Below are 26,208 nucleotides of genomic sequence, written 5' to 3' on the forward strand. Positions count from 1 at the left end.
TTCAGGGTTTGTCTGTCTTAAAGTTCTCCTGTGGCTCTTGGTGCCCATAGGCTTTGTATGCCAGGATCCAGGCCAGCGGTCAAGCCGGACCATTTATCATTCATCTGAATCTGTCAGAAGAAATCCATTTCAGAAGCTGCAGGTAAGTGAGTTCTACAAGCCCTGGCTCAGGAGCGTAGGAGGAAGTACTTCTCACTGAATTTGGCTCATGGGTGAGAGAGGCAGTGAGCGAGATTATCTGGATTTCTAGCGTAACTGCAGAAGATGAAATATTTTAACTGTGGGGGTCATGAGGCACTGAAACATATTGCCCAAAGAGTTTATGGACTCTATCCCTGGAGGTGTTCAAGACTAGGCTGGATGGGGCTTTTAGCATCCTAATCTAGTGGGTGCTTCCCTGTCTATAGCAGAGGAGTTGGCTCCAGATGACGTTTAAGGTTTTTCCAGCCCAAACTGTTCTATAGTTCTTAGAGACTCAGGGAATACACCTGAGTTCTGGGCTGTTCAGCCACTTGGATTTGGTTGTGGACAACAAAATTCCAGAACCGTAGAGCTTTATGAATGTGTCCAAGACCTCTTTCCAGGTGAACAACTTCTTGCATTTAAATGTAAGGCTTCTTTCCCATTCTCTTTTGCAATCTCACTTTCTTTTCCATGGATCGTTGGATTGAGGCCTCATGTGGCTTGCTGTGACTGTCCCTTGCTTTTTCTGTTGAGGTTGTGCTTTCTCAGCACTGTAATGTTGAAGGGCAGTTGTTCTCTATTTCTTTTTGTCTATGAAATGGATTCCATAAATATCTGTGGAAATGGAGCATTCACAAAAGGCAGAGAGATCTGTTACATCACTTGGACTTTCAACTCATTTCTCCTCAGGCAAATAGGCAGATGGTGTTCTCTGACATCTCTGCAGCTGGTGGTGCTGTCGTGGACATGCAACATGGCCATGTAGCTCACCTTCAGTTAGGAAATGACAAGTCATTTTTGTTCAGTGGCAGTGTACCAAGACACTGTCCATTGTGGTATAGGGGAAACTCACAGAAATTGCAATGTTTTGTCTCTTGTAAAAATCAGAGTCTTTAGTCACTGTGAGTGAGGTGTGTAGCTGGTAAGACAGGATTTGAGTGTCTTTAGGATGCATGTCTGAGTCTAAACTTCTAAGACCAATATAATAGTTCTTTAAATACAGATCCCTCTGACTGCATAGGTGCTGTTTGTAGCAGACATGATACATGAGATAAATTAGGAACCATTCCAAAAAAAGTACCCTTCTTTCTTAGAGTAACGTGATTAGATCCTGATGATTGGACAAAATTATACAAGAGAGTCTCAGAAAATTATGCTGTTGTAAAGCATTGACTTTTAAAGATGCTTTCAACTTTGTTTTGCTGAACAGTCCTTACCAACAAGGAGATGTAAGGCTGGCCAGTTGAAAAGTGCAAAGGTTTGTGTGACAGTGCATTGGTTATGAGATAGGATTAGGGTGGTTCCCCTAACCTCTGTTTAACAGGAACAGGTTTGTAATCCAGTGATGAAGTTTTACAGCATTGTTTTCCTAAGTAAGAAAGTGGATTTCTAAGTGGAAATCCCATGGCTAAATAGGTGTTTAGGTCTTTCCATGGTCCAAGAATGTTTTAGCTTGTTCTTTGCTAAATATTTTATCTAGGATTTTTTGATTTTTGATACCTGTTCCAATTCTCTGTTGCAAAGGCTATATGTAATATCTTTTGTTTTTTCCCACCTCCTTCATGATGTCTTAAGTTTTGATCATTCACATAGGCTGTTTTTAATCATTGTGAAAGTTGCTGCTTGGAAAAGAACTGTTTGTACCAGAGCTCTTGAGAGTTCTCTTGAATAACTGTCTTGAGATGGTTACTCTTTTTTCTGAGTTTCACCAGACTGGACTTCAAGTTTCTTGAGCAACTTGTTTGGTTTGACTCCCTGAGTGTTTCTTCCTCTAGAAAAATGGACAACTTGGCTGCTTCCTTTGTAACTTCTTGTTGAATTGGGTTGGAGCTCTTTCAATTAATTGTAAGCAATGAAGGGATCTTGATCTGTTTTGAATAGACCAGCTGTAGAGAAGAACTTGTCAGTAGTATGGATAGAAATGATAGATAAGTCTCCTGAGAATTCTTTCTTACACCATTTGCTCCTCTTGGGTGTTGGAGAGGAGGAAGACAGTCTGAATACCACTGAAGGCAAGAAAAATTTAAGCTCCAATGATGATTGTTTGCTTTAGAACCTGTCCCTATCCCTAATCTGGTTTTACTTGTAGGCCTGATACCAGATAAGTAATACAGGGTACTTCTTGACATTGTGATGTTTCTATACCTGTGCTAGAATGTTAAATAGTATCTTGTGTCTCCACAAGAACTGGAATATTGTTGAGATATTTAAATGAAATTACTTGCAAAATTACAAAATTTTACTTTCCCCCCTCCCTCTATTTTATGAACAATTTTGACAGCATCTGTGTCTCCTTGATGCATAGCTATTTTTATATGGGTGACTCGTATTTTACAAAAATATGAATTTTGGTCATCACAGTTGAGTTCAGTGTGCTTTTGAAAACCATATGTCTGGATGCATTCTGCACAGCTGAGCACATCTGTGGTTGGAATGAGTGCTGTGTTTGGAATGGGAACAGGATACATTTCTGTAGGAGATCAGGGAGATCAGAATTGAGATTATATAAGTGGTTAGCTTTATCTCTGGACTTGTTATCATAGAATGGTTTGGATTGGAAAGTACCTTAAAGTTTATCAAATTCCAACTCCACTGCAATGGACAGAGACACCTTCCATTAGACCAGGTTGTTCCAGGCCCCACCCAGCTGTCTTTGAACAGTTCCAGGGTTGGAACATCCACAGGTTCTCTGACCAACCTGTTCCAGTGCCTCACCACCCTTTGTTTAGGGTACTTGCCAGTCCTCAGCGACTTGGGCAGGGATTAGAGTGTCTTGGAGAACACAAGATTTTTATTCTCTTTGTGTGTCTCTTGCAGCGTCCTGTGTCTGCACAGTCACAAACAGCAAACAGCAGATTGGTAAGTACCCTTCAGCTCCCATCACTTGTATAAGAGCTACAGTTTCAAGTGTTACTGTGTACAATGCTTTTGGCATAATTAGATCCCAAATATATTTTACAGTTAGAGTAGCCTGAGGCAAGGGTGGCGGGGGTGAGAGGGAAGTCAACATGAGGAGGTGGCACTAGCATGTTTCCATGTGGCAAAAGCAAATGTTGAAAAAATATTTACATCACTTCTAGCAGCTTAAAAAAAAGTAGCTGAAGCATGCTGAGAGTCAAGGTCAGCTGAATCAAATACCTCAAAGTTTTTAAGACTACAAGTCTGAATGATGAGGTAAGCACAGAAGAATCTATGCAGACAAAATTCAGGTGGGCCTACAAGAGAAGTAATCATTTTCTGTGAGACAGTCTTTGGAAGGACACTGCAAAAATTTGAGAGTGAACTGGGTCAAAATAGATGCAGAGAACAGAAGGATGACTTAAAGTTAATGCAAAAATATGGGATTATTGTTGGCCTATATGAGACCAATCTACCATGTTATATTTGTCACCCTTCTTGCAAGCCACATGGACAAATCAATATTAGTTTACAATTATAAGTGCCTGGCCATGTGGGGACATGTTAGGCATTATTTTGCTGCTGGGCTTCCTGCACAAATGTAGTGGAAATTATTCTGCTTTTTTTTTTTTTTTTTTTTTTTTTTTTAATGGGGTTTCCCCATCAGGAAGGGAAGGGAGAACACCTAGAATCGTCTTGAGAACCTAATTCAGTCTGTTCATTGCTGTTTGTCATTCTGAGTAAGTTTAGCTAAGGCTCAGAGGAAAGAGTCTTACTGAATAACAAGGTTTTGTAGAGAATAGAAAGGATCTTTGTGCCAACTCCTGTCAGTGCTTATTAAATTAGAATCATGATTTGGGAACCAAGGATAGTTGCAGAATTTGGAGATATACCAGAGTGGTTGGATTTATCTATACTTTTATAGATATGCTGGGTCAAAGAGGAAACAAGATCTTCATGAAGTTGGAGACATTTCTGTGCTACAGCCGGAGGGTATTCTGTAGTGAAACATGGAAAAAACTGTTTGTGCAGGAAGTCCAGCAAAGATAGAGTTTTCTCTAGCATTTTGACAGCAATGTGGTTTTGTTCTTAGGGAGGAGTCAGAGCTGCCAATATGTAGACTTATGTTTACTGTTCGTAATCAATAAAATCATCTCTCTTATATTGAGACAATAGAGATTATTTCATTGAAGTATTTCCTTAATAAAGCACATCATTTAATATGATGAGGACTTTCCTGTAATACTCTCTTTGAGCAGCAGTTCTCACATGATGATGGGTTGTTATGGTAGTGCCAGGAAATGGTTTTTAAGAGAAGGTTATCCATCAGATTTTAGAGAAAGTTGTTAAACAAAGTTTTTGAGCTGTGGATTTGAAATGGAAGAAATCTTGGAAAGAAAGACTAAAATCTTTCAACTTAGTGCCATCAAGCAAACCTGTTTTATTGTTGGCATTTTTATTTCTTCTGCATATGTTTTTGTCTCTTGCCTTCTTGTCCAGATTGTCTTGTTTTCTCTTTTTGATCAGTTTTAGTTAGACTTAATAAAATACTTCAGCTGGTACCTACTATGTCTGTATGTTTTATCTTTGGATTTTTCTATGGCAATCACTGCGGTATAACCTATTCCAGTGCAATGCCTGTTGCTTTTGCTGTTGCTTCATCTACAGATTCTGAATAGCCACTTGTCATTTCTAATGAAACAGAGAGAATGGAATTCAATTCCAATAGTCTTTACAAATAAAGGTGCATCCTGATCTTACCATGGATTTTTTTTTTTTGTGTCTGAGCAGTATGGGATATTCCCCTGGACTTATCCACCTGAAAGTTTCTGTCATGTTTTTCTCTTTTTTCTAGATTAAGGCTCTCTGTGCATTCTTTGCTCAGTATTCTTTGCTCAGTATTCTTTGCTCAGTATTCTTTACTCAGAGCGACAAGAAACTTTGAATTTAGTATAAATGCTTGAGACTTTCTCAGTAGACTCTTTTAGTGCTGTTTTTACACAGGTAGTTTATCTAAAGTGAGCCTAAACCATCTTAAATGTACTCAAGAACAAGTTCAAAGATTTCTGTCTTGCTTTGATTTTAAAATTTTATAATTCCAATAATTTGAAGACATTTTGAATTCCTGTCCTTTTGTTAGAATTGGCTAGGACTGCCCATCAGGTTAAAAATAAGCTTAGTGACACTGTCTGTAAATTACTGCTTTTCTTATTTAAAAATTTGCCTATTTTTACAAATTTGCATGATGTAACTCTGTACATCTGCAGGATGTGTCTGTTAAGTGAGAGAAGCATCAAGTTGACATTCAGCAATGTAGTAACAAAATAACAGGTGTTGCACTTTCCCCTGCAACATTTATCTCACCAGGGAATTGTAGTTCTGTTGTTCTAGTGTAGCAACACAGCTAGAACAGAGAATCATGGTTCTGGTAACATTGATGTGTGAATCGAAGTGTATTTGGGTCCTGTGAATGCTGACTCAAGTGCCCCTTGGGTGAGGATTTTCCTGTATGACATTCTGACTTTGCTGCTTTTGGTGTGTTTCCTGTTTTTCAACAAGGGGCCAGGGGTGTAAATACTGGCAATGATGCCTGAATTGTGCCTCCTGTGCTGAAATCTAAGAATCTGAATACTGGCACTTAGTGACATCTGGGGTGTGGACTCTTCAACACCTGGGGTGTGGAATTGTGAATTCTGGCTGTAGTGCTCTGGAGTGTAGATCCTGCTGGGACTGGGGTCCTGGAATGTGAATGTAATTGTTTTAATATGAAAATTGAGAGAGGAAGAAAAAAATCTGGATGCACATTGTCTCTGCAGCGAACCCGTCCTATGTCTGCCAGCGATGCTGAAGTTAAAAGCTCGATGCCCTTAGGCAGGGAAAAGTCAACAGGAAGACAGAACAGCAGCTCTGTGTTAGGCCTTACCATGGAGGAGGTAAGGAGTCTAATAAATAGTTTTTATTTATTTGCTTTCATGCAGCATGTGGAGTTATTTCCTCAACAAAGAGCAAGTGCATGTAAATGAAAAATGTGACAAAAGAAGTATAATTTTTGAAACAGAAATTGAGTTTTACTGCTGGTATTGACCTTGCCCTCAATCGTACCAAGCAGAGATGCAGAGATGTGCTTGACACAGTGATAGAGTCCTTCAGAATTCAAATGCAAGACAAAATTCCTTAAGGATATCATTATCTACCCAGTCCATTTGCAGGATTGAATAGTTTTGCTTTCTGAAATTCAGAGATTTTTGGTTCATTTTTCGTTGTTATCTATTTTGCTGGCCTTTTGTTTTTTTTTTTTTTTTTTTAATTAGATCAAAGTTCTTCGACGAGTGAGAGAGGAAAATGAACGGAGAGGAGGCTTCGTCCGGATATTCCCTACCCCATTAACGTGGGACCTTTATGGGTAAGAATAAATATCTGATAGGATGGCACTGATGCTCTGTATTGAGGGATATTCTGTTAGATATGTGTAGATCAGCCATCTTGGCATTTAAAAAGATGTATTGACAGTTTTGGCAGAGTTTATTTTAGTGTTCAATATTCTTTTTTCTGATCCCTTGTTTTTATCAGCTGCTGCTTTGCTTAACTGCACCTATGGAAGGCTGTTGGACATTATTTCTGGTATTGCTTTTCTGTTAGAATAAAAGTGTCTTCCTTTCAGATTTTTGCTATCTACTTTTGCATCCTCAAGCTGCATACTCTGTACTCTTGTCATTAGGCCATAGACACCATAAAGGACTCACTCATCCTGAAAGTTATACTATATTACACTTCTCTAAGTTTGTTTTTCCAGTCTGTAATGTTTTCTCTGCCTCTTTCATCGCTAGGAACTTCAGCTGAGAAATGATAGCTCTCCTCCTTTCGTCTTTTCTGTTGTGGTGCAGCATGTTGTCTGAATCCACTTCTGGGATGTTTTTTAAGAGATCATTTATTTGTGTATTATGCTGCCTTTCACTGTGTTGAGCTCTGTCATGATAATACTGTTTGTTTCGGTTTTGTTTTTTTTTTCCCTAGATCTTTTCTAGAGCACAAGACAACAATGAACCTCATGCTGGCTTCACGTCTGTTTAAGGACAGGTAGAAAGCTCTCTGTTTGGGAGAGAGGTAAAGGGCACAAAGAGTACAAAAAGGATTGATTCCTCACTTATCCAATGTTATAGACACAAGTCTGGGATTTATAGGGATGGTGATAGTTGTGCATTTCTTCTCTAGTGTTCCAGTGACTGTTGCTCGTATGTTTATGTGTTGCTCATCTGAAACCTAGGGCAAAAAGGTCAATACTCAAATGGCATAGGAATCATTGGAGTACTAATATTACTATAGGCATGAAAAAACTTAAAGCACTTAGGTTTCTCTGTGAAGGGATTATAGGTGGTCCTGGCTTACCTTTTGTTTCAAATTTCAAATGGGATTAAAGCTTGTCTTTGTGTAGAGCAAGCCCTCAAACTGACTTCTCCAGCGTTTTAGTATCCCTATGTCTTGACCTCATGATTTGATGATTCTTTTTCTGGGTTGTGGTTGGATGGGAATGACAGTTCATGCCACTATCTGATCTTCCACTGAGAGTTGTATGCAGTGTCTTTCACTGTGTGTTTAATGCCCTTCCTTCTCAACAATTCTTGTGCAAATCTGAGATCCGCTATGAAGTAACTACCAAGTAAAGACAAGGTGACTGAGAAAGGAGAGTATTTACAGAAGCTTTTCCTGCATCAGTGCTGTACAATTTTTTTTCTCTGTGTATGTCCAGGGATTGTGCCTAAAGAGTAGTTCTAAATAATGCCTTCTCCAGCTTAAGCCAGATAAATGCAAGCATTAGTTGTTGTACAGCTGCTCAGGACTCTCTTTTGGAGCCCTGTTTTTCTCCTTTAAGATAGAACTCACAAGTAATTCTGTAAATTTGGTCTTTCCATTGTACACATGAAAGAGTAGGGAGGCTTTTTAATCAAGGCTGATCCAGTATAGAGGGTGATTTTTGACCTTTTTCTCTTTGTAGGGGCAAGATGAAAAGAGAGTTCATCACTGGAAGATCCCGGTAAATAGCTTCTTAATTAAATAATTTGGGCTTTGTAGGATTTATTCTAGATTTAAAATTCCTTAGCTTCATCTTCCAAGTTGTGAGTCAACACTTCTTCTACCTGAAATCATTGAAAATAATTTTAGAAACATAAATGCAGTGAGAAAAGAATATACCCACGTGTAGAGAGCTCATGTATTCACTGGACCTTAAAATTTCTCCTCATGGGCTTCTCACTTTGGTATTCCTGCCATATTGATGAGCCTCATCATTGAGCTCTCTCAAAAGATCTTGTAATGCACAATGGTTTTGGACTTCATATACTCATATATTCACTTTGTTAGATCTAAGAAGATAAATGAAACAATAAGCATTTTCTGTGCTTGTTTCCACTTATGTCATAGGGAGCACTTTTCTGGATCTTCATGCACTGGCAAAAAGTTGTTACTTCTGTATGTTTCCCTTAAGGAATCTGGCATGGCTCCTCAACCTTTGACTTAGGCAGAACTTGTAGGAAGTTTGGCGTTTTCCGCTTTTATTGTGCTAAAATTCTTGTATCTGATAAGTGAAGAACAAGCTGTCTACATAAATGGCTCAGACAACTGGATTTGTGTCAATGTGCTCTCTTTTCATTCCCCTTTGTTGTTTTGTATTCTTGCAATTCCCTCTATTAACTGTGCCCTGAGCTGTTGCATGATGGGCAGATGCTGCTCAGTCATGAAGGCGTGACACTAGGTGAGCGTGTCTTGGGGCTTTGAGAGATGATGTTCTGTGAAGTATGTACAAGACTCTTCAAACATTTACAGCCTTGAGTAGAGCAGAGTTAGAGTGATGGTAAATATCAGGAAGAAAGTTTCTTGAAGCAATTAGATCTACTAGGTCTCTTGTATCATCAGGGAAAGAAAGACAAAGGGAGACTGAAGGATATCTCTGTACTGTGCTTCCCAGAGCAGGTCTCAACGGAAGGCTGGACACGAGGCTGGAAGCTGTGGGCTCTCATGCTCTGTTTTATGAGAGAAAGCTTGTTTCACTGGAGGTACGGAACTGTCGACGATACCGTGGCAAGGCCAGAGCAGCACAGAGAAGAGCATCAGGTATGCATGGCTAGAGTTTAAGAAGCTAGTCAAAAAGAAGCAAGCAAAGGACTTTCTCATTTGAAATGTGTGTGAGTGGGGTTGTTTGGTTTCAGAAGTTAATAGTTTTCACTTCATTCTCATTCTGAGCTTCTTGTTTGTTTGCTGCCTTGAATTTTACTCCCACCTTTCCACACCCCCATGTATTTGATTAAAGGTAAACAGTGCTTACTTGGAGATGAGCTCATTGTTGCATTTCAGGTAAAGAATTCAAAAGTATGTGTGCCTCTGTAATCCTTCAGCTTTTCAGAGAAAGATGGGACCTTTCAGATTGGTTCTCCTAGACAGCTGTGACTCTTAAGCTGTTGGGAAGAAAAGTCTTTATCCAAGCTGATGTTGGAAAAGCTTAAGAGTACAGAGGTGAATGATCCCCCACAAGTGACTGTTCCTGCCTTTATCTAAACTCTTTCTAAAATCTGTGTGATACTGACTGCAATAGGAGAGATTGGATTGTTATAAGATGATTTTTGCTGCTGTGTTGAGATACATGATCTTTATTGGCACATGTGGAAGTTTAGGTTTTGTAGCTTTGTTTTATTTGACACACAACATACAAAAATGTGTTTGTATGTATCTATCAAGTATGAGTGTATATATGTGAGTATATATGTAAGAATCAGGATAAAATGTAGGAAAATGTCTTTGCCTCTTTGATTTTGTGTGAGCAGTATTTTTTAATTTGTAGGGTTAAAACGAGACTCTTGGTCTGTATTCTGTATTATTGGGAAAATGGGCTTCTCAAGTGTTCAATGCACAAGAACAAAGCCAGAAAGAATAATATAGAACAGTCATACTTAAGATGCTGTTCTGAAATGGTGGTGTTCTGTCCTTTTAGCAGAAAAGAGTTTAGGGGTAAAGCAAAGGGTATAAATAGTAGAACAGTCCTCTCCACTTTCTTTTTTCTTGAGCAGCGTAAGTGATTTCTCCTCTGCTACAGGCACATCAGAAACAACAAAGCTGTCCCTCAAGTCAGACATGGAAGGTGAGGAGGAAGAGGAGATAGATGCAGATGAAGATGAAGATAGAAGTGTTTGCTCTCTTTTGGACACCGAGGAGAAAAACAAGCTAAAGCTCTCTGACTCAGTGAAAACTACTTGTAAGGATAGACTACAAAAAAAACATGACAAGAAAAGTGGAGATGGAGAAGAGGTGTTTCTACAAAAGCAAGACTCAAACCAACAGTTTAACTTGCTTCAGATTCTTCAAAAGCAAGGAAACTTGAGGTGAGAGTTTTCTGCATATTGCCTCTAGTTTTAACTTGAAGCTAATATGGGTTAAAATATGGAGGATGCACGTTATGAGTGTGAAGAGATAGGACCCTAGAAAAGGAGCCTGGATTTTTGTCTAACTGTGGGCTGCCTTAACATCTTGTTGGCAGAGAAGGGAGACCATTTCAAAGTGTGGCAGTTACACTGGCCCAAAAGATCAGGCATTCAGGTAAAGCATTACTCTATGGTTTCCATTGCTGTTCTTTAATCTGATGTTGTAAGCTTTTCTTTGTCAGCTCAGGTTTCTAAAATGCCTCTTTGTCTTAATGCAAGAAGCCTGTTGCTGAATTCTAAATTTTTTCTTCTCATTTTTTGTTTCTGCCAAGAAGTGGTTATAAACATATGTTAAATTATCCAGGAATGGTTGGATAGGAATATCTCAATGCTGTCTCTCCATAAAATTAGTTTTTTCATTTTTGTACTTTTATTTTTGATGATAGAATTTTTACCTCTTGTAGTAATCTTTGCTCAAGGTCATTGCCTTCTGAGAGCAAGACAGGAAGTGATTTGAGAGTGACAAATTACTGAAACATCTCACTGCATGTTGTTGAGTATGATGGTGTGGAATAGAATATGTTCTGATGCATGTCTCTGTCTCTTGGAAAAAAGAGATGTACTGGAGATTCTAGAGAAAAACACCAAGCAAGGTCTAAACAAGATGTTTTGAAATATGATCCTCCCCTTGAATGTGGGTAGCTAAACTCTAATTGCAGATGGACAGAAAGTGTAAAAAGAAAGCATGATCATATGTATCTGTGTAGGAAAGCTTTACATCTTCTAGGTAAGAAGCAGCATTATGTTTGTTGTGAAAAGTGTCCAAACATAGAGAGAATGTTTCTTGTTGCTTTCTTAGTTTAGTTTCTGGGAGAAACTATGGATTATTCAATGGCTTTGGGGAATGTTCTGATGTCTAATTGTGGCAAGGACATTTGCTGCTGTGACAGGGAAGATTTTGAAACCTCTTTTGAGGATAAACATAGCAATGCTGTGTCTATATCTACGTATATATAGAACTGACTCCTGCCAAGAACATAAGCTCTGTCTGATGTTCCTGTCAGAATCTTGCTCAGCACCCAGCACTGTTGGGATTCCCCACAGAAGGATACAATGCTTGTGGTGATCTCATGTTCCAAGACTGTGCTGGGCTTCGCCCCATCTGATCTGTCATTGATGTAAGCTTTGCTTGTGGGCTCAACGGGCAGAGGGGCTGAAGTAATAAAATTTTCATCCAAGCGAAACCAGGCCCATTCTAGTCACTTTTTGTAAATGGTAGGACATCTCTCTCCTTAGTCAGCTTGATGAGGGAATATCTGCCTTCCACACATTGGGTGTTACTGGTGAAGAAATGGTAGTCAAAGGAAACTTGTTCCCCCAATTGTGCCATTCCCAAGGAAGTAAAATGAAAAGGAAGTTAGTTTTTCCTGCATTTAAGGCCTTAAATATCCCCCACACCAAAGGAGAGGCAGTGTTAAACAAAAACCTTCTTTAGTTTTTAGTCATAGAAGTATCAGGTGCAGGCCAAGACCTATAGTGTGCTGATGTTGATAATGGAGGCTCCTTATCAAGCACAAATCTTGAACTGGTCATGAGGTGTTTGAGTTGTACCTAAACCAAACCTCACAACTCTAGAGAGCTGAGGTGAGAGCCTTTCCTGATACATGGTAGCCTGATGTAGAGAGTATCAGTTCTCAGCTAGGATTCAGAGATTCTCCCAATGTTCTGCACATGTAGAAAGAAAAGGTAGATGTAGTGACTTGTAGCATACAGAGCTCAGAGATGTTACAAGGCCTGCTGTGCCATTCTGGAGTTCACTGAAGTTCCTGGAAGACAGAAATTGTAACCAGGTATTTTCATGATGTTTTAGTTGCTGCAGTACAGCTATTAACAGAGGATGTTAGCTTGAGACTCTTGTACACTTGTCACTGGCTTAGCCCCTCTTTGGCCCTGTGTGACCTTCCAGAAGCATCAAAAGTTGATGATAAAGCTGATACATGGATATTGCCAGTGTATTTTATTTTAACTTCAATTCTTACCTAAATTGATGCTTTGATCTCTATAAGTGTTGCTATGGTATGATTTTTGTGTAACACTGTAATATAGTGTTCCTGAAATGTACAGAACCAGAAAGACTTAATTGCTGCACAGAGTTTTTAGCAGCATTTCAGGGACTCCTGTACCTGGAGTCATAAGGACCATCTAAGTACCTGAGAAAGAATATAATTCGTAAGAAGCAGAGAACAAGTAGAAAAAATATGGTGAGGTTCCTCAGGAATTGGTCTGAAGCTGATACTAATCATCAATTCAAGAATGACACAAAATGTACAAATGTGCTAATGAAATTTACTGATGAAAAATATTTGGGAGTTATTACCATGAGAAAAAAGTAGTGGACTAAATATGAGAAAAACTGGATGACCTTGAGGATATAAATAACATAACTAGGATGAAATTCAGTAGAACGAAGTGCAACAAGATGCTTATAAGAACTAATAATTTACAGCAGAAGTTCTGTCAGCTGGGTGTTCATCAACTAGAAATTAATTATAAGGAAAAATCTCTTGCATGCTGGTTGATCAGAGGAAGTCTGTGAAGCCCTAGCTCATGCATGCATGAAAACACCAAATGTGTTCCAGGGTTTATCACTTGACATACTTCTGAGACTTCTTGTGGAGTATTGTATCACTCATATTCATGGAAGACAAATTGTGAGTGGAGCAGAGATGGAGGTGAGCTGCTGATCTCATCATGTCACCATTGTGGGTGCTTTGTTTGAAGATACTGGCAGATGTGGATAGTTCACACCAATAAAATGAAAACTAGGAAAGGATGTAACTTTTAATAAAGACATTCAAGGTGGGACACCCATCAGGGATTATATTTAAAATACAGGACAATGTTGGAGGGGAAAAAAAACCAATTATAAACTGTTCATAAGTGAAGCTGGGCTGGATAGTCAGAGGAGGTTCCTATTTAATAAAACAGTAAGTTCTGGAATAATATTTCAGGAAAGTAATGTGTTCAAAACTCTAGTTTGTTTTAAGATGAAACTTAAAATTCTACAGAACATATTAGGACATTTTCTGTGATAGGAAGGAAATTCTGTTGCTGACACTAAAGCCAATCTGCTGCTATGTCCTTATGAGAAGCTTCTAGCAGTATGGGGAAAACTGTGAGGAAGAGCAGAGGCTGGGAGAGCAGAATGTTTGAGGATGGGCTTTAGACCAAGAGAACAATGAACAGAATTAGGCAGAGCTCTCAGCGATTTCTCTCACAACAGATGAATATACCAAAGTGGCTACTATTGTGAGGGAATGAGAAGATGTGTCCCTCCCAGTCCTCTCCTCAGTTCATGCTTACAGCTTCCCAACATGTTCAGCCAGCTGCACAGCAGATTTTGCTGATGTTCCTTCATTCCTCAGTGGTGCCTTGCTCAATGAAGTTTGGCTTGTATCCCCGAGCCAGCAGGGGAAGAGCTCACTTTCACAGATTTAATTCTTTCATTTCCAATGGGAATTACAGGGCCTTTGTTATAACTCTGGCACCAGTACCAAGTCCTTTGTTTATTTTATGGTCTGTTGTTGTGGTGTTCAAAATGTTTGTGAAAACAGAGGCCTAGTAGAGCCTTGAATTTGTTTTAAAAATACACAGTTTTGCTGATGTCCATGTTACTCGTTTTTAGAGAAGAGTAACCAAGGCTGTAAAAGGCAGGAAGAACATTCCACTTTTAGAATTTATTCTGTACCTCCTGCAATACCTACCCTATATTGGTGAACTGAAGGTCTGCTTGAAAATGCTGATGAGGTAAAGAGGTCCTCCTTTCTTTGAGCTTCAGCAGTAGTGCATGTAGGAGGTCCTTGCTGACTGTACTTTGGTCCATAGGCTGTCCCTGACTGCTGTAACTCTTCCCATTCTTATTCTGAAGATAGCTGATTGATTCTTTTTGTCCACAGCAAAGTACAGGCTCGTACAGCTTTCTCTGCCTATCTACAGCATGTTCGGCTCCGACTGATGAAGGAGGCTGGTGAACAGATCCAGAATCCTGCCTGGGCTGCCAAAGAGGATGAGCAAATGGTAAGAAGCTTTGTGTTGGCCAGACTGAGAAGCCAAATTGAAATCTACCTTGAGAGTTTTGAGGTCAGTTCCCATCCTTGCAAGTACAGAAGTCCAGCTGAGATGATGGTTGTTGATCTTTGTCTAGCTGCCAGTGCTGTATTTTTAATATACAGATGAGGTAGGACTGTTTACTGACCTGAGAGCAGTGATAGACAACTCTTAATGACTGGACTCTTGCTGACATTCAAGCTGCTCAGATCTATTGCTGGTTCTCCTTCATTGATTTCTGAACTTACCTGCTCTTGAATTCTTCTCTAGAAGATTCTGTAAGATTACTTGTCAGGATCTGGTTTCTGCTGCATTAAGCAAAGCCTTCATCTACTCAAATAGAACAAGTACCCACTTAAGCATTTCTCTTATGTACTGTTGTAATATATCCAGACATCTGTGTTTATGAATATTACTTGCATTCTAGATAGAAAAAATTAAAGTAAAAGCCACTGAGCAGAGAAAGTAAAAGTGATGAATTTTTCTAGGCAGTATTTTAAAGTCCTGTGTTTGATATGTATGCATTTTAAAAAGTGCAGCAAGCCCAGATCCCTTCACAAAGCTTCCTAAGACAGCTTTGTACAGTAGGCTCTTGAGCTTTCTGCATATGTTCTCACTGAGTGCATGTTGCAGGGAAACAGCCAATGTAGTTCAGAGATAAAATTGTGTGTCAAGAATAATCATTCAACTCAGTGGAAAATGTTACCTCTGCTCTTTCCAAGTGGAAATTAAAACGGGCTTTTTGAGAGTCACTTCGTCTGCTGTACTGTGAAGAATAATGTTTAAAATAACAGATCAAACCAGCCTGGAGTAATGGCAGTGAGAGGCGAGCTGTGAAATCCAATAGTTTGGCTGTGAGGCTGCTCATTTATGTATTAGCAGAGCTGCTAAGCAAAAGCAAATCCAGAGGCGAGACAGAAAGGGTTCAAAACACCCACAGGATGCTCCTTGCCTTAGGATCTACTTTGCCATATGTTTTTCCCACCAGAGGTCAAACAGACATGGTGAGGGACTGGAATTACATGGCTGTAGATACAGGCAACTATTACTGGGGAGAGGATGTGTCAATAATGTGTGTATACATATATATATGTATACACTATATATATAAAAAATGATGAAATGGAGCTACTTGCTGCAGTGGAGATATCTGACCAAGATCCCCTTTCCTGTGGTGCTGCTGAGACAGTTCTGTGTCAGTGCACTTTTTCACAGGCTTTCTTTAACACACTGCAGGTGGGTTTTTGGAAACAGTCTCCTAAGATACTGGACTTTACAGGTTATTATGTTTCACTGCATTTTGCTGATTGGCTATTATTTTCCTTTCTCTGCCATGCTTTTGAGACAAACACTTTTTAAGTGTTCAGAATTCTGACCCATCTCAGGCAAGATACACCATTGTTTTTCTCTCCCATTCTGGATTTATAGGACTGTAATAAAAGTGCATATTGCAGAATGCTTTTGCCTGCCAGTTTCAGCTCATTTTCTCAGAACAAAGTGTTAGTTCCTGCAAGTTCTTAGCTGCTGTAGTATCTCTGTTCTCCCCTCCCCACACTTTGCAGGTAGAGTGTTGGTAACTCTGTCTCTCTTGCTCGCAGGAGCTCATCATCCGCTTTCTGAGGCGAGCTGCCAGCAACCTTCGTCAGTCCTTGAGGCTGCTGCTGCCCAGCCGTCATGTGGGACTCGCTGTTCGTCGTCGCATCCTGGCTCGCCAGCTGGGAGAGTTCATAGTCTGTTACAACAAGGTGACTCACTCTTTTTTAAATTATTTTTTTGATTTCTCTTTTCTTCTTACTAAGTGTCTCCTGCAGGCTGTTTCAAAGGCATTCCTCTGTTATTTACAATTATTTACTGCTTGCAGCTGTGCATCCAATAATGGTCCTTTGTTGAAATTATCAGATAAACAACAATATTATTACATAATATGTGCAGGCCACTAATTATGTACATAAAAAGAGGTGCTGAAATAAAGTGGAGTTTAACTGGCAGTGTGCTTTTTCTTTGCCTCGTCTTTGATTCTAGTGCTTTGTAATGCCTCTTCCCACTTCTTATTTTTATGGGGCTTCTTTAAAGATATTTTGTTTTATACAGAACAGCGTGAAATATGTATTTTACTATTTACTTGATATACTGAGGGACTGCTACGTATCTTCTGTAAGGTACTTTGCATGCTCAGTGTTAAGGAGATGTAGGTCCTAATTTAAGTAATTTTCACATTTTTATATATTGGACATGTTGTTCTTAGCATAGTGGTTTCAACTTAATCTTCATTCTGCAAGGACAGCTTCCCCTTTCCTTTGCCCCCTAGCATTTCTTCAGTGTTAGAACAAGGGTAATTGAAATTCAGCTTTCAGATGCTGCTGCGCAGAGGCCTCCAAGCTTCTACTTGTTAGGAGAGGATGTTCACTTACATTACATTGTCAGAACTGACATCTGGTAACTTGATCTGTCTAATCAAGGTTGGTATTGGACCAAGTCTGTTCCAGGGAGTGCCTTGTATGCCTAATGCTCACTGAAATACTCTGTTAGGAGGAACCACAAAACACTTGGGTGGCTCTATGGTGAGTGAAGAATGCAGCTGCTTTGGATATAATTTCCACTTAAATTGTATTCAAACATTAGGATTTTCTGGTAACTCTTGAGTAAATTCACAAAATAAAGCTGTGTAACTGGTAATAAATCAGTGCAAAAACATATTTTCTCAGTTAAAACAAGTGAGAACATATCACTTGAGGTTTCAGGGCGTACGTGTTTAAGCCCTTGAGAGACTGTTGGGCTGTGGGGCTTTTTGATTTCTGGTTCCAACATAGAGACTGCTTTCATTGACTTGTAACTTCAGATTTAATAGGGACTCCTACTTGCCATTATATATCATCTGTAATGAGACAGAAGAAAAGAATACAGCTCCAGCAAATTAAATAAAACAGATCACATATTATCCAGACATTTACTTAAGTCGTAAAGGGTAAAGATGTCCCAAACCAGCTTTTTTTTCCCTTGTCTTGAATTATGTTTCAAAAGATGTATCTGACCCTTTTTTCCTGGGAATGCTCAGGGTAACAGCAGGAAGAAATGAAGTGGAGGTCAAGTCTGGTCAGATAAAGCTTTTAAGCTGATACTGGTATCTTAGACAGGTCTGAACGTTTTTTTAATGAACAAAAATGTTTGTATCAATCGAATCTCTAGTGCCAACCAGTTCTACTGGTGTAGAATAGACTGTATCTGAAAACTTGCACCCATTTTCACACACAAAGGCTTACTATTTATTCCAGTATATTTCAGTGTATAGACCCGTTTGCCATAGACCGTACTGTTTTACATTCTTAGTCTTTGCTAAAGCAGTGGAGTTTTGGTATAAGCCCTCAGCAATTTACTGCTTGACAAAAGAAATTAACTCAAGAGAACTACTAGTTTATAGCAGAAAATCCGTTGATTTTCTACAGTCATCCTTCAGTTTCTTTAAGATTAATTTTATATGTTTTCCCTCCTTTCTTCTATCTGTCTGCTTCTGGGATAAAAGCACAAATAAAAAGCTGTTTGGAGGAACTCTGCAGCAGAAGTAACAACAGTAGAGAGGGGACCTAATATCTGTAAAGAATGATTTTATTTTATTTCCTTTCCATAATTCCTTATGTTCTTGCAAAGAATGTAGTTGAAGGAGCAGAACACATTTTTGAAAATTTGACCTTTTCTCAGCAAATCAGTTTTGTCAGGTAGGGGAATGGACTTTAGAGTATGCTTAGGATGTTGTCTCTGGGGCTCTCCATATTTATTCATGTTGTTGCACATAGCAATGTTCTTTTTCTCTTAGATCCTGTGGAATTGGTTTTTGTATTCTGGGAGTTGTAGCTATGCCATGGAACATAGAGACACTTACTGATACTGTTTATTAACAGGAAACAGAGCAGATGGTTCAGAAACAATCAAAAAACAAACTGGAAGAAGAGGAGGAGGGAGTGAATCCTGAATATTTTCAGAACTTCCTTGCCAGAGCAAGGTAGGAATAGATTTTATTCCCTTTGATAAATGATCTCTCAGCTTTGAAGCATTGTTCTAAAGATGATTTGATTGATCTAAAGCCTCTAGATAGCTTTGTTAACTGTAGGACCTATTCCTGCTGAGGGACAGAGAGCTTGTCTTCTCTTGTCTCTCTTCCAGCGAGCAAACACTTGTAGCATCAGCACCTGGTGCATAGAGAAGAACATACAGTAGATGTTTTGACCATTAAGTAACTTCCCAAAGGACAGCAGTGGTTGCCCTGGCCTGTGTAAATTTCAAACTGCTGCTGGTGAGTTAATGGTTTCCTTTCCTGTGATGCTGGACCAAACAACGCAGTACTTCAGAAGGAGAATGAAACTAGAACTGCTGCTCAGATGATCTGGAGCTGCTCTGGTTGAACAGTTGTTACACTTCTGACTCAAGTTTCTGCTCTCAGAAAATAAAAGAAAAAAATCTTTTGCTTGCTGCCTCTCTTCAGGAATTTTCCAGGTCTGGATTTTCTGAGATGGGCAAGGAAGGGAGTTAGGCCTCTTATTTGGCCTGCTAAGGCAGTTCAGTGCAAGCAGTTACTTTCACAATGGAAAAGCAACATTTTCTATCACTGCACTTCATCTGCTTTAAACTTAAAAGAGTCTGGTAAGAAACATACTTTAAAAATAGTTAATTATTCCTTAGGGCCTGCAGCACTGTATGAAAAACAGTGGTATTATAATACCCCTATCTGACTGTGGAGAGGTCTGAAATTATTCAGTGAACCGCAATTATATTTTCAGAGTCTCTGGCTCTTGAGCACAAAAAGCAATTCATCTTGACTCCATTATTTGGTCAATAGATGACATGTCTCTATGTGCAAGAACCCCTGTCAATATCTGGATAGAGTTTACCTGCCTTTTTAATGCCCATCCTTTTTTTTCTATGAAGATTGATGGTCACTTCTTCTTTTGCATGACCACTTATTAAAGTGTGCTTTCTTTTTCTGTTTGGATAGCACTAATAGTGAATGATTAGAAGTGGATGGTAATTGAGGCATCCTAAGTAAGTTCAGGTGGTTTCACCTGAAGACAAGTCTGTCTTGATCCATTCTTATGAAAACAAGTATTTTACCTTTTGCTAAATATAATTGATGGAGTCAATACTACAACAGATTTACAGGATCGCAGAAGAATCTTCAGATAAAGATGCCTGACTACCACACACCATAGGATCTACTGCTCTTGCTAGAAATGCATATTGTGTGGGCCCATGCCACTCTTTTAGTTCTCTGACTGTTCTGGCCACTGAAATGTCTGTGGTGTCCTAGGCAGGTCATTTTCCTTTTTGCCAGAAATGTTAAGAGATAGCTGCATGGAACAGAAGTGCAAATTCTTCTGTTTCTGTGTTATTGGCTACCATGCCATCATGGCCTGATACACAGCCCATGGTGGAGCTGGAGATTTTTGCTGGGTTGTCTGACTGAGTGATAAAGAACAGTTTGCCAATGATCAGACAATTTCTAGCGATGATCTCTCTGCTTCTTATGAAGTAAGAGGTGTGTTTGAAAACTCTGATACCTGACACTTCTTGGCACTATGCTTCAAGCTTAAATCAGTGAGCAAGTCATTTGGAGGCAAACAAAGGGGATAGATTTCCACTTTAAGTGTTCATTCTGCAGTACAGTAAATGCAGCAGTGCATTTACTGGGTAAGAAAATGGGTACTAAATGTTGCTTCTTAATTGAGATTGTCTCATTGAGTCGTTAACTTTGATATCACATGGATGTCATTGTGTTTAGTTGTACATATGCCATGACCATTGATTCTAAACGTCCTCAGTGCATTGTAAAAGCACATACATACTGGTAAATTAATTTAAAAGCTTAAAGCACCTTTCTGCCAACAACTTCACTTCTATTTTAGGAAGAAAAAGTGAAGTTTGGATCTTCAGGGCATGCTGCAAGCTTCAGTGTATCAGCTTTAGACATGGCTTTTACCAAAGTTTAGCCTGGCTAATACTAGTTACAATTGTGATATTCAGAGGATATTTTGAAAGATTCTAACTGCTGCTCTGCTAATTTATATTTCTGTATTACATTTTCTTGTAGTGTTGCTGTCACTATACTGCTTGTTTGGTGTTTGCCATGCCATACAGCCACTCACTGATGCTGAGGCAACACTATAAAGCAAAAGGAAAGCATACCAAACAACTGGAACTACAGCTTGCACAAACACTGATAAGAATGGCCAAGTAGCTGATACTGGTTTGGGACCCATAGATGTTTAGGATATTTGGGCTGTTCCACTTTGTTCTTGTAAAGAAAATGAGAAACATATGCAAGTTTTGTGAATTTCACAAAAGCATTGACTGTTCTGGTTGTCCTGCAGCTTTGGCTAATTAACAAGCTTTTGCCTTCTTTCTTCTCCCCTGCTGCTGAATAGAAACTACTAATGATGACTATAAAACAGAGGCTGAGCTGAGTTCTCTCATGGGAAGATAGCTGCTTATTTTAAAGAGCACCTGCAGAAGAGTCACAAATTTAGCTGTGAATGGAATCTCTCGAGTTGAGCTAATCTCCCCAGATATGGGTTGATATGTTTGGAGTATTCACTTGCTCTTTATTTATCCTGGGAAGGCTCCTAAATGCCTTGAGTTTTCTACTGCATAAGATGATATTTTAGTAGGAACTCAGCTTTAACCAGGGCATATTGCCTTCCTTCTGCTCTTACCCTGTAGAACTGAGCAAATCATTATCTTGTCTAGTATCACCTTTTTTTTTCCCTACTCCAATCTTCAGTTTTCTTATAATTTATTGTCAATGATTGTTACATGAATGCAGAAAAGCTTAGTGTCCTCACTCTACATTCATTCTTCTGTCCTTATTGCAGTGAAGGTGACCTGGAGGAAGTACTGACATTTTACACACAAAAAAACAAATCAGCAAGTGTCTTCCTAGGAACAAAATCCACAAGCACAAAACACAGCAACAGCAGTCAGCAGTCAGTGAAGCAGCCCCAAGGTGGTAAGTTTTGTAGGCAGTTCTGAGATGATGTTGCCCAAGCAGATCTAGTTTAAGTCTATGAAAAGAGAGCAACCTCTCCACAACGTTACTCAGGTTTTTTGAGGTTGCATACGTTTTTGTTTTTTTTTTTCTTTTTTATCTTAGTCTTATGTGAAGACTAGAGTAACTTCACTCCTGCTTTCTTTGCCTGAAGTGAAATGTGTTGAACTTAGAATAACATTTATGAGGAACTAGAGATGCTAGTTCATGTCTGAAATGAGAAGGTGCAGACTGAAGGCAGTAAGAATTGAAATGAACAGATAATCCTGAAATCAAAGTAAGGGATGAATGAAATCAGGGTCTTAAATTTTGCTGCCTGCGCTGAGTGTACCCATTGGAGGGAAAAGATATATTTGAGCCTAATTAGGCATTCCATGGAAGGGAGAGTGTGCCAGCTCTGTGTATCTAGCACACCATGCTACTGTACATGACAGCATAATTGTCATCTATGAAGCTGTGTGGCCTACAGGAAGTATTAGCAATAAATTTATGCAAGGGTAAATTCTACAGCTTTGTTTTGGTGATTTGCAATATTGTACTTCCTAACTCCTTGATTTTGTTATAGAACATCCTGAGATGGTGAAAAAAATAAAAGGTGATCATCCCAAAAGTTCAGTTGCAGATTTGTCTGCAGAAGGAGCACTAAATCCAAAGGGCTGTAAACCCAAAGAAGCGAAATCAAGCTGTAAGTGAACTGTCTTAAATAATAAATAAAAAAAAATTGACTGCATATACTGTTTTTAATACTGTTTTAAACAAAGGTTGGAACCTTTGGATTCAAATTGAGAGATCCAAATGCCAAATTTTCACTTTAAACACAAGAGAAGATATTGTAGAGTATGCAGTGGGAAAGAGTTAACTGCCCCTGCCCCTCACTGGGGGGGGGATGTTCTAGATGGCAAGCTTTGGAAGAGGATATTTATCATGTAGAGCCTCTTCTTGTCTCTGCTGGAAGATGAGGTCATTGTGGCTTCAGTATGTCTGAATACAGGTATTTGGTGTGTTGATACTATGAAAGGACCTAAAAAGCAGATTTTTTCCTCATATAGTATGTTCATTATCTTTGTATAGTTACAGAAGGACTCACCTTCTTAAATGCTGAAGTGAAATTACCTCAGTGCAGCCCTCCTGGTACTTCTTCCTCTGCTCCTGGTGCCCTGTTCCAGAGAAGTACCAGTTCTTGGATGCCATCTCAGCCTGCAGCCTCTGAAAATTCAAAGGTGGCTGGTCACCCTTCATTGCTGGCTCCTCTAGCTGCTCCCAGACTGATACAGTCCCCACCCTCACTACCCTCCTTGCCAAGCACAGCTCCTGACAGCTCTTCTGTCCTCACAAACCCGGTGTCCACAGAAACTTGTGGCCTTGGGTTACATCGTCGTTCTGGTAGCTACACCATTGGCCCATTCTCGTCTTTTCAGAGAGCTGTTCAGATCTACAGCCAAAGTTTGGCCCAACCACACTCTGCAAAAGTAGGTGAGTGTTCATAATGACCTGCTAGTTCAGTACAGAGATTGTGGAGTAGGTAGAAATTTTACATTTCCAGAATTGAGGCAGGTTGGATGGTGCTAAATTTCTCACAGAAAGCAGAAGTGCAGGATGCAGCCTTGTTAGGCAGATGCCCTTTTATTGACCAAATGAACAGGCAATCATAGAATCGTTTGGGTTGAAAAAGACCCGAGGTCCAACAATTAACACTACCAAGTCCAGCATTAACCAGGTCCCTAAGAGATGCATTTACATGTCTTTTAAATATCTTCATGGTGACTCAACCACTTCTTAGCCGCCTTTTCCAGTGCTTGACAACACTTCTAGTGGAGAAATTTTTCCTAATATTCAATCTATACCTTCCCTGGTGCAACTTGAGGCCATTTCCTCTTGTTCTATTGTTTGTTATTTGGGAGAGGAGGCTGACCTCTGCCTCACAAAAACCTTTTTCTGGTAGTTACAGTGATAAGGTCTCCCCTCAGCCTTTGAACTTGTTCAAAAAGAGCTGTGAAATTAAGTATTATATATTTTCTTTATTATGTTACTGATGTCATCTATCTTTAGTGGGTTTAATGTTGTTTTCATTAGCAGAAGTCCTGTCTCAGTCTATGTGCTGTCCTTAGTTCTCTGATTGCCTATCAAGCATAGAAATCTTGTAATGAAACCTCATAAGTGTTGAGTACTTAAATGTGTGTCAAGACCTCCAGAAGGGAAGGATTGGAATGAATCGTTACAATATCTCATTCTCTAGGGTGTTTCAGCACTGCCATATCCAAGACTATCCCAGAAATAAGATTTAGGGACCTCTCCTTTATCATGCCGTGGTAGAACAGTTAAGCAATACAGCTTTAGAGTGTAAAGAATTTGAAGGGTAGGAGAAACTGTTGGAAATTGCATGCAGACTGTCATCTATTTGGGAACTTTTGAGAACCACACAGAGGCTAACAGCTTTGATCCTGATAATACTATTTTTTTTGTATTTTGATGGTATTTATTTGTTCTAGGTTGCGTGTCAGAGTCAGCACATGTATACTAGGGTTGCTGTATATATATTGACAACCCCTCTAGCACTAAAGTACATCTTACTTCCCAACTGAGGAGCTTACTTAAAGAGATCCATATGTTTTTAAGGAAAAACTTTACAGATTTAACTTGGGTGACAGCTGCCAGTATCTGTATAATTGGGTGCCATTAGATACATTGTAGTAAAGAGAATACAGGTTTGGAATTGCTGATTGTTCATATGGGCAATACCCATGCAGAACAGGTGTATTCTGTATTCTTGTTGCTATCTTCCCTGCTTTTGTGTGTCTGTGATCAGCAGGCTGAGAGTCTGACACAGCACTCACTAGGCCCATGGAAATGTTCCTCTGGCAGGTGTCCATCGCAGTCCAGGTGGGCAGCCGGGATGTGTGGCCTCAGGCAGGATGCACAGAGATGCAGATCACGCTTCTTCCCAGGGCAAACGGCACGGCCCCGGCGTGCTGGCAGCAGAACTGCAGCAGCTGGCAGAAAAGCAAGGAGCCTGCCACTATTCCCCACCAAGCCACGTCAGTCTCCTTACACAGCAGGTATGTGAGCACTGAAGTAAAGTCCCTGTGCAAGGGAGGAGTTTGGTACAGGCTTCTGTGTGAGCGCTGCGCTGGGCTCAGATATGCTGCAAGCGGTAAATTCAGAGAATTCATTTCTGTCCTCTTGGTTCAAAGTGTTTACAGTCACCAAAATTTTGATTTTCTGTGAAATGACAAGAATGTCTTGAAGTAATTTTATAGGAGAAAAGGCTGAGGATTAGAAGATATGTTGTGAAAAACGGAGTCCATGCTTTGGAAATGGAATCCTGCTTTATCTTGGTAGACAATAAACCCAAGTCTTCTCAGATTTGTGCTTCCATGCAGTTTGCTTCCTCGTCTCTCCAGTGTGTCATCACAGTGCTGGCAATGAAAGTCTGCAGAATGGGTTCTGATGTAAATTCTGTATTCCAGTAACACTCTAAAGACATAATGAAGTATTTAGAAGGATGGGGAATGATAATCCTTTTGTCAAACATGGCGATACACATGAAATGTACATTGAGTTCTGGTAGAATTCCACTTAGTTTCATATTTTTGTTGAATTATGTCCTAAATGGCTACACACAAATCTTTTTTTTTTTTTCTTTATAATATGCTATAGTTGAACTCATCAAAGGTGTTCAAGTTGAGCACTTCTCAGTTAATTAAGGTGCCAGCTGCAGATTTTCTAGCATAGGCACTTTGCCTTGGACAGCATTTTTTTTCTCTTTACTTCCTGCAGACAAATGATTTGAATGTCTTAGCTTGATTCTTGTGTTTTGGAATTACTGTTTTAATGGTTGTATTTTGCTAAGTTTTCTGAGGCATGTTTAATAGTTGCAACAGCTGCTGGTATTTGCTTCTCTTTGCTTCTTTCAATTTTATTTTTATATGTTTGGATTTTGGATATCTGGTTATGCTGTTGGCAATATATTTATTTCAAAATGTGTGGTACATTTATAACTTTGGAAAGCTGAATAGATGTTGGTTTTTTTTGCAGAATAGGCCTTCAATTTTTAAAGGATATGTCAAAAAATAAAGTCCCTTCTTGTTGATGACTCAGGAGAGAATATGAGCACTGGCTGTACTTGTAATGCTGAGGCCTGATCTTGCACAAGGCTGGATCCTATTTAAACAACTTGTTCCTGTTTGCTTGTCTAGGAATACTCAGAGCTGTCAGTCTGGTTCTCAGCTGGTTTTAAGTGAAATGTTGTTGGTAAAACTGTTCAAAAACTTTGATAGTGAAAGATTTTCATTCAGAAAATCTGATTTGTTGAAAGCTAAATATATGGTGGAAACTGCCTCCTTGGATAAAAGTATCTAAACAAATACTAGGGAAAAATTTGAAATATATCTATTTCATTTCAGTCTTTCCAGAAAAGAACTTTGAAGAATAAGTTCATAGGCCTTTTCCCTGAAATCATTCATTACCCATTCTTCTTCAATTGCCATTTGTTAGGTCTGGAGAACCCAATGTGTTGTCTTGCAGCCATTTATGCAGCTATTAAATGATTTTTAAACTCCTGTATTTCTACCATGGCTA

The 26,208-nt window shown here is 39.3% G+C and overlaps 1 protein-coding gene across 5 annotated transcripts in view; it reads left to right on the forward strand.

Annotated features, from left to right (window-relative positions):
* The window catches only part of TTLL5 (tubulin tyrosine ligase like 5), a 121,739-nt gene that overhangs the window by 35,238 nt on the left and 60,293 nt on the right, over nt 1-26,208 (forward strand). For 4 of the 5 annotated variants that reach the window (XM_063399022.1, XM_063399027.1, XM_063399023.1 and 1 more), the window contains 15 exons: nt 51-142; nt 3,001-3,042; nt 5,898-6,014; nt 6,393-6,484; nt 7,096-7,158; nt 8,075-8,113; nt 9,044-9,189; nt 10,166-10,451; nt 14,447-14,567; nt 16,196-16,342; nt 18,494-18,594; nt 21,458-21,591; nt 22,196-22,315; nt 22,702-23,103; nt 24,493-24,686. In XM_063399022.1, coding sequence (XP_063255092.1) covers nt 51-142; nt 3,001-3,042; nt 5,898-6,014; nt 6,393-6,484; nt 7,096-7,158; nt 8,075-8,113; nt 9,044-9,189; nt 10,166-10,451; nt 14,447-14,567; nt 16,196-16,342; nt 18,494-18,594; nt 21,458-21,591; nt 22,196-22,315; nt 22,702-23,103; nt 24,493-24,686 — 2,096 coding nt within the window. The remainder of the gene's footprint in view (nt 1-50; nt 143-3,000; nt 3,043-5,897; nt 6,015-6,392; nt 6,485-7,095; nt 7,159-8,074; nt 8,114-9,043; nt 9,190-10,165; nt 10,452-14,446; nt 14,568-16,195; nt 16,343-18,493; nt 18,595-21,457; nt 21,592-22,195; nt 22,316-22,701; nt 23,104-24,492; nt 24,687-26,208) is intronic. The other variant, XM_063399026.1, reaches the window with a different exon arrangement.

Source organism: Prinia subflava, chromosome 5 (assembly GCF_021018805.1).
Source record: "Prinia subflava isolate CZ2003 ecotype Zambia chromosome 5, Cam_Psub_1.2, whole genome shotgun sequence".
NCBI classification, from domain to species: Eukaryota; Metazoa; Chordata; class Aves; order Passeriformes; family Cisticolidae; genus Prinia; species Prinia subflava.